General features: G+C 51.7%; 1 protein-coding gene across 4 annotated transcripts in view; it reads left to right on the top strand.

The window, feature by feature from the left end:
* The window catches only part of BATF3 (basic leucine zipper ATF-like transcription factor 3), a 33,556-nt gene that overhangs the window by 8,938 nt on the left and 11,651 nt on the right, over positions 1-12,967 (top strand). The window contains exon 3 of one of the 4 annotated variants that reach the window (XM_051821323.2): positions 3,631-4,080. The exons of the other annotated variants lie outside the window; for them this stretch is intronic. Within the exon in view, the coding sequence (XP_051677283.1) occupies positions 3,631-3,816 (186 nt within the window). The 3' untranslated portion in view covers positions 3,817-4,080. Of the gene's footprint in view, positions 1-3,630; positions 4,081-12,967 lie in introns of those variants that run through there. 4 annotated transcript variants of the gene reach the window in all.

Genomic DNA, 12,967 nt, shown 5'->3' with positions numbered 1-12,967 from the left:
GGATCAGAGCCCATGGCTGGGTGACCTTGGAAGAGTCACTGCACCTCCCAAAACTACAGTTTTCAGCTTGCAGAGTGGGCTCTGTGTGTGTGCCCCCTCTGGCCTTCCCCTGGCCCTCCTTGCCTTCTCACCTGAGTAGCTTCTCTACCAGGCCTCCATCCTGTCTCCTACCTTAGAGGCACCCCGCCCCCTGGCTGCCCCGAGATAGTCCCCCTGCCCCACTCCCCAAGCAGCCTCTCGGTGCCCAGAAGAGGGTTTCTCACCTTCAGCGCTGTTGACTTTTGGGGCTGGACAGCTCCTGGCTGTGGGGGCTGCCCTGTGCCCTGAGGATTGGAACGGTAGCCCTGCCCCGGCCCGCTGGGTGCAGTAGCACCCCTCCCCCCGCTGTCTGCAGAAGCTGCTAGATGCCCTCGCCTGTGTTCCTCTGGGCACTGCCACAGTGGCCCCAGTCCAGAGCCACCACCTTAGGCAGCTGAATTTCTGAGGCAGCGCTTTCCCTACCTCTAGGAGGGCAGGTGGCAGCTCAGTGACCTCAGTCCCTGGCTTCAGCCAAGAATTGGAAACTGGAGAGGATTTGAACTGCACTCATCACCTCTTGGAAACAACAGTGCACTTACTGTCCCTTGCTCACTTGTCCTCACTGTGAAATCCAGTCACTGCGTCCCAGCGAGAGGCGGGCTCTCATTCTGTCCCCCATGCCGCCTTTCAGGGTCCTCGGGTGCCTCCTTCCTCCCCTCCAGCACCTCTGTTTCTTTCTGAAGGGCGGGCCTCCCCGATAATGTGCACTTCTCTCTCTCTCTCTCTGCTCAGTGAAAGCCCCTCAGGAGATTTGTGAGTGGACCTTAAATCCCAAAAGAGAAAGTCCCCGTGGAGGAGGCAGCTGTGGGCCCAGCTGGGCGGCCTGGAAGGGACAGCTCTGCAGACGTCCCCAGTGGGGGTCCAGGGCGAGCTCCACTGCGGCCCCAGAGCCCCTTGCTGCAGAGTTCAGGAAGTGCAGAAAGGCTGTGGGGTGCTGTGCCGTGGAAGAGAGCTTCCTGCACTTCGGAATCTGGCTTGTCCTTAGCTTGTCGGGACCGTTCGTGTCTGCTCTCCACTTCACTTGAAGGCAAAGGGCACTTGCAGTTGCAGAGTGTGTGTGTGTGTGCACATGTGTGCGTGTGTGGGCATGCATCTGTGGCACACCCACTGCAGCCTCTCTCAGGCCTTGCTGTCTCGACCTCCAGCCCCATCCTCCCACTTAGATCCTGCACTTGCCCTTGGGAGGCTTGTTGCTGGGTTTGTAAACTGAATTCCCACTCCAGGACTCGTGCTTGTCACAGGCCAGGGGGAGCCCCAGGAGGGGGCGTGAGCAGCAAGAGGGCAGGCTGAAGGCAGAAGTGGGCCAGTGCACTGGTGAAGCCACACTGACCCAGCACAGCCTGCTGCCCTGGAGACGGTTCCTGTCTACCCTGGGAGCCTGCGTGCCGTGGATAGGAGGAAAGGATGCACCCTGCGTGTAGCCTCTCTGGGCTCCTTGGTTCTAAAAGGGAGGAAGGAACCTAGAAGGAGGAGTGGGGAATGGGGTGAGAGAACACAGAGGCTGAGGGCTGAGAAGTCGCTGAGCACACGGATGCTGGCACCTGGCCGTCAGGCGAGGGTGCAGGAAAGGGTTAGCAGGAGCTTCTGGTGCTGTTTCTGATCTTTGGGGAGAGGCATTATTTAATACAATGAGCTTTAACCTGATACAGCACAGAGTTCTGTTTAGTGGTTCCTCTGGGCACAGCCGTCAGAAGCCTTCCTGGAGGTGGTGGGCTTGAGCTGCGCCCACACAGGAAAGGAAGAAGGCACTGCAGGTGACAAGAACCACACGAGCCAAGGGGTGGGTTGACAACTTGCACACATCTTCAGGGGCTGTAAGATCAGACTTCTCTACTAGTTAGAGAGATGTGCAGGGTGATCAGGGAATACATGTGTCCCTAGGACAGCAACACCCAACCGTACGAATCCAGCTGGGAATAAAGAACCGCATCAGGAAATTTACATAAGATGACCAGCCTGGCGGGAGTCTCGGCTGGCAGGCTGGCAGGCTCAGCAGTTGGCTATGCGTTATAGAACTCAGTAATGACTGAGGGATGAAGAAAAGGAAGGCCTGCTCATCAAGTGAGTGGATGGCTTAAAGCTGTGTGAGATCACACATCCATGGCATGATACAATGGAAATTTTAAAAGATTCGGTTGTCCAGAAAATACCCAAAGGAACAGAGTGAAATGCAGTGGAGACAGATGGCAAGCTCCGTACTTGAGCTCCAAAGCATCCATCACTGTCCAAGGATAGACAGAGATGCAGCAGGTGCAGATGAAGCTTGCACGTCTGTGTAAAAGCAGGGAGAATCCCCAGTGACTTGGGACCAGCACGAGGGAGGCCACCGCCACACATTTGCCCTCTGCACGGTTGCCAGATGATGCACTGCATTCTGGGAGTAACATTTTCTCAGAGATTCTTGCAGTGTGGAGCATCAGGGAGGGTCTCTGCTGGGACAGAGGTACGAGAAGTCCTAACACAAGGAACTCAGGACCTGCGACGCTGAGCTCAGAGAATACCTAAGGGGAAGTGGTATGGGGCTGTCTCCTAACATTTCAAGAATGACGATATGAGAAGAAGTGTTGGGTTTACTCCATGGCAGGGGTGGAGAACCTTTTTTATGCAAGGGCCATTTGCAGTCAAATGCTCTACCGCTGAGCTATACCCCCACTGCGATGCAAGGGCCATTTGGATATTTATAACATTACTCATGGCCCTACAGAATTATTAACTTTAAAGTTAGCTGGTTATAGATTTCTTGAATTTTGAGTCCTGCCTGAGGCCACCTTGGCAGGAGCAGACCAGATGGTTTGCTGGGCCTTGCACGGCCCACAGGCTGGGTGGTTCCCACCCCTGCATGGGGTTCCACTAGGCAGAACCAAGCTCAACAGGTGGGTTTGCAAGAGAGATGATTTGGGGTCTGTACAAAGAAGAGCTTTCTAACACAGCAGCTCAGAAATGACTAGCTCTGTCTTTTGAAGGTGGGAGCACACAGCATGAGTTGGATGTCTGAGCTGGAACTGCACCCAGAAGGTTTCTATGTGTGGGTTGGGCTAAGGGGTCTCACTGCTGCCCTCCAGTTCTGTGCCTCTGTAAACCCAGATATCATTGAAACTTCTCAGATGAGTGCTGGAGCAAACCCACAGCAAAGGGATGTTTTCATTCATTTATTTGTGCAATCAGCAAACACTTGTTATGTTCCAATAACTGTTGGAGGGACCGGGGGTATAGTCATAAGCCCAACAAAGACCTGCAGAAAGCAAAGGGGCACGAGGGAACTTTATGGAGTGATGGAAATGGCGTCTGCATTGAGCAACACAGTTGTCAAAACTCACTGTGTCATACATTTTAAATAGATGCATTCTTATGTTACGTATGTTATCCTTCATAAAGCTGATTGAGGAAACAGAGCCCAGCCCTCAGGCTCCCTTCATGTGAGTAGTGGAGGATCTGAGCAAAGCCGTGTTCTGCACAGGAGGCGAGCTCGCCGTGCTGGTTAGAGCTGTGGGGAGGGCAGAGGAAGGGGCCGTGGTCTCAGGAACCCATCTGCCCATTCTCCGTGTTCCCCAGGAATACGAGTGCCTGGAGCAAGAGAACGCCGTGCTGCGGCGGGAGATCGGGAAGCTGACGGAGGAGCTGAGGCACCTGAGCGAGGCGCTGAAGGCTCACGAGAAGATGTGCCCGCTGCTGCTGTGCCCTGTGAACTTTGTGCCCATGCCCCGGCCGGATGCCGTGGCCGGCTGTCTGCCACCCTGAAGCCCCAGGACGGACTCTGGGGCTTCTTCACGCCTGGAGATAGGGTATGCGGCTGCATCTGCGTGTGGGGGAGCGGACAGCCAGCCGCGTCCTCCTGGGAACCTGACTCAGAGCCCTGGAGTGGATGCAGCACAAGGCCGCCCCCAGGAGTCACTTTCCATCCCCCTTGGCAGCTACACGGTTCTGCCTGTAGGCAGGATCTTCTCCCCTGGAATTTGATAATAAAGATGGTTCTTGTCTCTTTTTCCCATGTTGGAATTGAAAGGCACAGTGGCCCAGCTCTTCCTGGAGGAGTGCTGTCTGTTGCGTTGCTCTGGGCGGGTGGGTAGATGGGGGAGGCACCTTTGTTGAGTACAGGCCCTTGCGACTTCCCTGCTCCCCCTGCACCCTCACAAGTCCTTGACACAGCAGGGCATTCGGACAGGCTGGACGCGACTCGGGTTTATCTTGTTCTGCCCGAGTCCTGGGCTGGGGCAATCCTGGTTCTCCCAGATGCTGTCTGTGCACACTGCCGGGTCACCTTCCCATTCCATATGTGGGCCTAGGGTCAGAGGACAACGAGCTGGACCAAGTCACTACACAGGGAAATCTGCACCCTTCTCTCAACACATATTTGAGTAGTTGAGGAACAGTTTCTCCTTCAGGAAAGGCAGAACCAGGCCCAGTTAAAGGTGGTCGCAGCCAGGAAGGCAAGGGGGGGGGGGGTTCCTGCCCACCCTCCCCACCCTCCTCCAGTGCTCTTTTTCCCTGGAACAAGAAGGGGTTGCAGTGGGTGGAGTGATCCCATCATAAAGGGAAGAAGAAATGGGAAGAGAAAGGAGAGTGTAGACAGTTGAAGAAGAAACAGATGTGGCCCCTGCGAGGGGGGACAGATTTGCTGACTTGGCTACTCTCCACACACCCCCTCTCTTGGGGAGGACTCCCCCTTCCTGGTGGAGGCCCTCCTGGACTCCAGTGACTTGCACAGACCGAAGACTGCAAATGTTTGCGTTGGAATGTTGAGGTTAGAACAGGGCTAAGCCAACACTTCCCAAATCTAATTGTATGGGGAATGGTGCAATTTTTTTGAAATACAAGAGACACTAAACTCATCCAGGCTGACCCCTTCATGAGCACACGAGGGGGCCAGGGGCAACAAAGTGGAAAGGACTGCTCCAGGTTACCCATGGGTAAGGAGCAGAAACAGGCTGCAACCCTGGGTGGTCTCACTCCTGGTCCACTGTTGAGTTAACAGAGCCAGGTGCACTCATGGGGCAGGGTCCTGCTCAGCTGGTGTCAGATGTGGCGTGTCCTGCTGCCAGGACTGCACTGTCCAGGTGAGCAGCACATCTGCAAAGGGTAGGCTTGGCCAGGGTGCCAGGGATCTGTGTGGCCGTGAGGATGATCATATCCAGTGTGTGCCTTCCTTGTGCAGGCCATTGCTGTCTTTGAACTCCAGCATTTTCTGGCCTTGCAGGGAGCATCTCAAGCTGATCCTGCAGAACTGTCAAGTTCTCTAGTCTTGACCACTCTAGCTCACCTGACTTTTTTTTTTTTTTTAAGATTTATTTATTTGAAAGTCAGAGTTACACAGAGAGAGGAGAGGCAGAGAAAGAGAAAGGTCTTCCATCTGCTGGTTCACTCCCCAATTGGCTGCAACAGCCAGAGCTGTGCCAATCTGAAGCCTGGAGCCAGGAGCTTCTACCATGTCTCCCACGCAGGTGCAGGGGCCTAAGCACTTGGGCCATCTTCTGCTTTCCCAGGCCATAGCAGAGAGCTGGGTCGGAAGTGGAGCAGCCGGGACTTGAACTGGCACCCATATAGGATGCTATCACTGCAGGTGGCGGCTTTACCCGCTATGCCACAGTGCCGGCCCCCAGGCTTTTTCTTCTTGACTTCCCAACAGCCTATAGCATTGGCATCTGTATTTCTCCCTCTCCCTCTACCTGCTTCTCAATAAAAAGGAGCTTCCTCCTCTGGGGGCCTCAGTCCTCAGCAACACCTGCTCCTACATCTGCTCCCAGAACCCTGCTCTCTCCCCTGAGGACAGACCTGGACAGGCAGGTGCCTGGGGAGTGTCTCAGAGAACAGTATCTTGGAGTCTGCCCTACTCTACATGTCCCAAGCTATGCTCCTGATCTTGACATCTTTCCTTCAAGCACCCTTCTCAATCTGCTTGAGTTCCATCACCCCCTGGTCAGACCTGCTGACCCCTGTGTCCCTAGGATAATTGGTAAATTCTGCTAATTGCCTCCTAGATACCCCCCAGATCTGGCCAACTTTAACTCCAGTATGCTGACTGCCTCATCAGTTACTAGGAGGCCCTAGCTTCCTCCCTAGCTGCTGGGTATGCATTAAGGTTGAGTTTGAATTTAGGGAGGGAGAAGCCTGCCTCCACTTTTGGTAAAACAGTGCATTTGGAGGCGGGGTACACAAACTAGAGTACAAACCAGGATGCTGAGGTCAAGTCCCTTCCAGAATAATTGGAGAAGAAACAAGAATTCCGAAAGCCAAATGTGCACTGTGCTACTTCTGCTCTGAAAAAGTAGAAATTCTGAGAAAGTGACGATGTTTCTGGAGGGGACAAAGGACGCAGGGATGTAGACAGGTTGAGGAGGACTGGGTTTGCCTGGTTGTGTTCACCTTGTTGCTAGGAGCCAGGCCTCGTGTCTGGTGCTCAAGATGTCTCCCAGCGGTTGTCTGCTGGGCCAGAGGGAGGGGAAACGGCTGAGAAAGGTCCCCTCAGCATAGAAAGTGTCAGAGAGGGAGGAAGCCCTTCCTTCACACCCACACAGCCACACCGCTTCCTGTCCGCGATCCCGCCCTGTATTGCACCAGCCCAGCCTTGAAGCTTGGGGTTTCCATCACTGAATCAGGCCCCAGTTCTGGCCCCAAACCTTGGTTAACAACGATGACTCCAACGGACAGGAAAACGAGAGACCCAAAAGCCCCTCTCTTCTTTCCCATCACTGCAGGGTCTGTGCAACTCGGTTTATTTACTGATACCAGGCTGTGGGCTTTGCCCCAGTGAGCGCTAGAAGGAAGCAGGTAGCCGCAGTCCTCGTTGACACACGCCTTCCCTCCGTCAAAATCCAGGGCGTGCTGTCAGAGTCATCCAGGTCACAGGAAGAGGGCTTGGAAGAGAGCGTGGGACAGCCAAAAGAAAGGAGTGGAGAGGAGGAAAGAGGGGAGAAGCAAGGGAAGAGGTAGGGGGCATGGAGGAAGATAATGGGCACGCCTGTGCTCTGAACTTGAGCCAAGTTCAGAATCTCAAGAAACTGCCCCAGGCTTGGTGTTGTGGGAACTTCTCTGGACTGTTGATTTGCAAACTGACCACTGTGATGGAATTGTCCCACCCTATCTACTGTGTGGTCACCACCTGTGGCCATCATCACCATTGGCATAAGTTCCACCAAAAGTTTGTAGTCATCCCTCAGTATTTTCAAGAGATTGGTTCAGGATCCCCTGTGGATGCTCAAGTCCATTGTGTAAAACAGCATGGGATTACACACACTTTAAATCCTCTCTAGATTCCTTATAGGACATAATACAGTGTAAATGGTGTTATGATTGTGCTGTTCAGGGAATAATGACAAGGAAAAAGTCTACACTTGCCCAATGCAGACACACTTTTTCACCCCTGAATATTTTCAACCTGAGGTTGGTTGAATCTATGAATACCAAACTTGTAGACGTTGGGGTGGGGGTGCAGGGCCAGAATACTTAGCAGGTGGCAGTGTGCTTGGTGTAGTTTGCTTGAAAGGCTTGCACCCTGAGTCCAGGACCATGTTCAGGGCAGCCTCACCTCTTCAGACAGCTCACCTGCTCTTTTGGGTTTCCTTGCATGACCTTTTCTTGCACACTGTTCTTAAGAAGACCAGAAATACCATCACAGATCAGGCTGAAGACGAGCAGCCCAGAACTTGACCGCAGTCCTGAGGGAGAGGGGTGGGGTTTGCCTTCTCCGACACCATCCTGAAAGGCCAAAGATGAGCTGGGAACTTCCCTAATTTGCCAATAGAACGTGCTACTGACCTAGGCAGCCGTTAATCAAGTCTTCCAGAACTGGATTAAATTTTCTGCTGCCTTGCAAGGGTGTACACTTCCACCCTGCTCCGAGTCTGTCCCTTGCCATGTGGATGCATGGATGATGGAGTCTCAGACAGCACAGCTGCTGTTGCCCCAAACCTAGCAACGGGCCATTTTCTAAGGACCCCCAGCTTTTGGGAGCTCCTTGGTTGTCTCACCTCTAGACCCGGAAGTACTGTCCAGAGTGTCCCAAATCCACGGAAGGCTCAGTTCACCAGGCCATGGTTTTGAAATTGAGAAAGTCAAAGTTTGAGAAACACCAGTGACAGCCTCCTGAGGTTACAGGATGGACAAGACAAATGCACCCCACAGTAGCTCTTTGCTGCAAATAATTTTTGAATGAACTATTAAATATTATGAATTTTTATTAGTAATTATTTAGTTATACTGAACAATACCTTTTATAAAAATTACTAAATATTATAAGAAATAAAATAATTATTAGTAGTTATTAATAATTTATGAACCAACTCTTGTTCAAATTAGTGGTTATGCACCGTTGGGGTAGGAGTAAGACCAGCAAGGGAAAGATCCCCCCACACCCACAATTTTATGACCTTCCCCTTCATATCACATCTGAAATCTCCCAGACTTGTCTCATTTGAGTAGAGAAATCTAGTGATTTTTCCCAAATGTTCTAGACATGGAACACCCGTACTTAGCAAGCAACTGCAAAGAACAGAATCATGTTTTAATCACCTAAATATCCCTGTAGTTTAACACAGTGCCTACCACATGTTAAACAGACAAACAATGGCCGGTGCCATGGCTCAATAGGCTAATCCTCCACCTGGCGGCACCGGCACACCGGGTTCTAGTCCCGGTCGGGGCACCAGATTCTGTCCCGGTTGCCCCCCTTCCAGACCAGCTCTCTGCTATGGCCTGGGAGTGCAGTGGAGGATGGCCCAAGTGCTTGGGCCCTGCACCCCATGGGAGACCAGGATAAGTACCTGGCTCCTGCCATCGGATCAGCGCGGTGCGCCGGCCACGGCAGCCATTGGAGGGTGAACCAACAGCAAAAGGAAGACCTTTCTCTCTGTCTCTCTCTCTCACTGTCCACTCTGCCTGTCAAAAACAAACAAACAAAAACCAAAAAAACTATTTGAATGGTTGAATGAATGAATGGCTGTTCCCTCCCTAGTCTTCATGCCAATTAAGCCCCTACTCCAACTTCAGCCTCCTCTGAACCTTTTAATATTTGTCATGTGAATTTCTCACTGTTGCTTTAACTGATTTAAGAGCATGGACCTAAGCTACTTCATTTGTTCCTGTAATTCTTTTTCTGGGTCAGTTTACCTGTTGTAAACCATAAATCAACTGTGGCATTGCAGGGCCAGCACTGTGGCTTATCGAGTAAAGCCATTGCCTGTAGTGCCAGCATCCCATATGGGTGCCGGTTCAAGTCCCAGCTGCTCCACTTCTGATCCAGCTCTCTGCTATGGCCTGGGAAAGCAGTGGAAGATGACCGGGTCCCCTGAACCCACGTGGGAGACCCAGAAGAAGCTCCTGTCTCCTGCCTTTGGATTGGCACAGCTCTGGATGTTTCGGCCAATTGGGGAGTGAACCAGTGGATGGAGGACATTCTCTCTCTCTCTCTGCCTCTCTTTCTTTCTCTGACTTTCAAATAAATAAATAAATCTTTAAAAAAAAATAGGCCGGCGCCGTGGCTCACTAGGCTAATCATCCACCTTGCGGCACCGGCACACGGGTTCTAGTCTCAGTTGGGGTGCCGGATTCTGTCCCGGTTGCCGCTCTTCCAGGCCAGCTCTGGCCAGGGAGTGCAGTGGAGGATGGCCCAAGTGCTTGGGCCCTGCACCCGCATGGGAGACCAGGAGAAGCACCTGGCTCCTGCCATCGGATCAGCGCGGTGCGCCGGCCACAGCGCACTGGCCGCGGCGGCCATTGGAGGGTGAACCAACGGCAAAGGAAGACCTTTCTCTCTGTCTCTCTCTCTCACTGTCCACTCTGCCTGTCCAAAAAAAAAAAATAGCAGCATTGCTTAAGAAAGGCCTTCTAATAGTCATGATGAAAGCTATACTAGGTCTGATGATAAATAAGGCGAAGAATGAGATAGAAATACACATGGGACACGGAAGTCTCCAATTGTTATCTTTAAATTCATTTAAATATGAATATGATTATCATGTTTTTATTTATTCTATAATCATTACCAGATAAATCTTTAACATACAGTTAGGATTACTTAATTTATCATGTATGCACTGAAGTCCAGCGCTCTTGGCCAGGGGAGAAAAAGAATTTGGCTCACTTGGTTAATCATCCGCCTGCAGCGCCACATCCCATATGGGCACCGAGTTCTAGTCCCGGTTGCTCTTCTTCCAGTTCAGCTCTCTGATGTGGCCCAGAAGGGCAGTGGAGGATGGCCCAAGTGCTTGGGCTCCTGCACCCGCATGGGAGACCAGGAAGAAGCACCTGGCTCCTGGCTTCGGATAGGTGTAGCTCCGGCCATAGCGGCCATTTGGAGAGTGAACCAACGGAAGGAAGATCTTTCTCTCTGTCTTTCTCTCTCACTGTCTGTAACTCTACCTGTCATAACAAATAAATAAATAAATACATATAAAAAAAATAAGAATTAGACATTGGCCTTGAAGGGAAAAAGTTCAAGGGAAAATTGCCTTGTCTAGAGGACATCGGCAGGTCATCTGACTGTAGTCCTTCAATGCCTTTGAACTATTTGACAACTCTGCAAATTATAGATGATTGATAACAATGCAAAGTCACTCTTTTCTGGAGACATGCAAATTATGTCCTGCCCACAGACAGTCAACTTATTTTTCTTCCTCCCTCCCCTCCCCCAAGGAACGAGTTCACTTCTGCACATGCACATCGATATTCCACGTCTATGCCTCTTCTTCAGATTCTCTTTGAACTGGTTTACAACTGCCTGGCTTCCTCACTGATAAATAAAGACGTTTACACATGTTCATTTCACAGCTGAATAGGAGTGATGATGTTGCAGTTTTTAAAATGCTCTCTAAACTGTGTCAAATGATCCCAGTGCTGTAGAAAGATGTTGGTTTATCCCTGTGGGTGCCGAGGCATCAAGAAAGCTAGGCAGTGTATTGACACTGAGTGTCATTTCCAAGAAACGGAGGGACTCCAGGCCATCTCCCTCTTCTGTGTTCCTGGGTTGTGTTGTCCTGCATCAGCTCCACACACATATTCACTGCTCCTGCCTCCTCCTTTACTATTCTGTTCCAGGCATCCTTAGGTCACAGGCTAACGGTGGCTTTCCTGGAAACCTGTGACCGTGACAAGTTTGATCCCATGTGCCTCCTGTGCCTTGGTACAGAAGTCAGGGCATGCATCTTGTGCTATTGTCATTGCTCATTTAAATAATTAAACAAACGAACAACTGGGTTCTGATGAGAAAGATCCCATGGCATCTTTTACCCACCTGTTCCAGTGTCTGATTTCCATGAGGAAACTTCTTGGGCCAGGAAGAGATCTTTGTGAGAAGATTTCCCTCTTTCGTCTTCAGCAGACACATCCTCACTTTTCTTTATTGTGTATTTTCACGTGCTCAGAAACGCTTCCTAACACCCATGCCACCTTCTCTTCTTCCTTTTCCCTTTATCATTCTTGCTTCTCTCCTCTGTGCTGTCCTCTTTCCTAAGCTACAGAAGCCACGACTGAACCTGTATTCTTGACCAGATGCTTGGGAAGCAGCAAGATCCCAACCCCTGGCTGCTCTCCCTGCAGCCAGGGACACTTCGTGGGTGAAAGAGTGGGGTGAGCAACTCCCTCCGGCCAACCCAAGCATGACCCCGAAGCCAGTGTGCATGGATCTTCCAAAGCAAATGTTGGCTTGCTCCCCACCCCCACCGCTGAGTCATCTGATCCCAGGCAGGAAGCTAGGAAAGTAAAAGCACTGGTGGCACTGTGGGGTGCAGAGCAGACTGAGCAAATCTGTGCACTTACCCGGCCCAGTGCTCTATATTAATAAAGAGAAAGATGATACATTTCAGAAATATCAGGACCCCCTCTCAAACCTGGGCTCAGAACAGCTCTGTGGTACTTGTTCATCTCGCCCCAGGCAGGCCATGCAAATAAGGCTGGTGGTCACAGAAGCGCCTTTGCCTGCAGCTCATTGGTGAGAAAATATGGAATCCTGTGTCTTTAAGAACTGAAACCATCTAGAAACAGGATTTGATACCCTGGAGGAGACAGGAGACTTCCCTTTTGTTGTTCAAGTTTCATCTTCAGTTATCAGGAACTAAGCATGGGGCACCAGGACTCGGAGCTGCAGCAGCGCAGGTCTGCGAGGCTACTGCTCTCTGGAGATGAATGTTCTCTGCTTTCTTTTTGAATGTACCTTACCACAGTGAAGAGTACGTTCAAGAAAGTCCCTGGTTGACTGTGCAGGTCCCATGGGTTCGCTGGAAGAGAGGAGCACCAGGACCAGGCACAGATGCTGGCCTGCCCCAGGACTCTCCAGGGCTCCCTTGTCCAGCACGGTGACTTATAGCTGTGTCAAGGGACCCTCTGCTGAAAGGCTCCGAAGGTCACCTGGTTCAACATATTCATTTTACAGCTGAAGCAGTTGAGGCCCAAGATGCCAGTCCTGCGTCCCTCAAGAAGGCCGGTGTGCAGCAGGGTAGGGTCTTGACTTCCTGATGGTCTGCCTACCATGCCATGGAGTTCTCCATGCTGCCTTACCCGGGCTGTGGCCACCCTGAACCCACACACCTCATTTACTCTCCACCCTTCCCTGCCTGGACTCCCTGATGGCTGCCTTCCAGCTGGCACTAGCCAACAGGAGGCCCCAGCAGGAGGCTGGAAGGAGGGGGCACATGGTCAGAGGGGTATTTCTTGCCTGCTCCTCCTGGCTAATTACTTCTCAATGCTGGCTTTTCCTCCACAGCCCCAGTGTCCACAGGGCTCCAGTAGCACCATCTGGCAACCATCCCTTCAGGCCTGGATGTGGGTTCCCTAGCCTGGCCTACATCTCTGCAAATCATCCTCCTCCAGTCTCTTCAGTGGAACAATCTGAAATGGAATCCTGGGATCTGACTGATGGCACCAGGCATGTACCATTCCAGACCAAGGGGCTGAGGGTTAG

Source organism: Oryctolagus cuniculus, chromosome 13 (assembly GCF_964237555.1).
Source record: "Oryctolagus cuniculus chromosome 13, mOryCun1.1, whole genome shotgun sequence".
Classification (NCBI taxonomy): Eukaryota; Metazoa; Chordata; class Mammalia; order Lagomorpha; family Leporidae; genus Oryctolagus; species Oryctolagus cuniculus.
The sequence above is the reverse complement of the archived record's forward strand: the minus strand, read 5'-3'. Positions and strand labels throughout refer to the sequence as shown.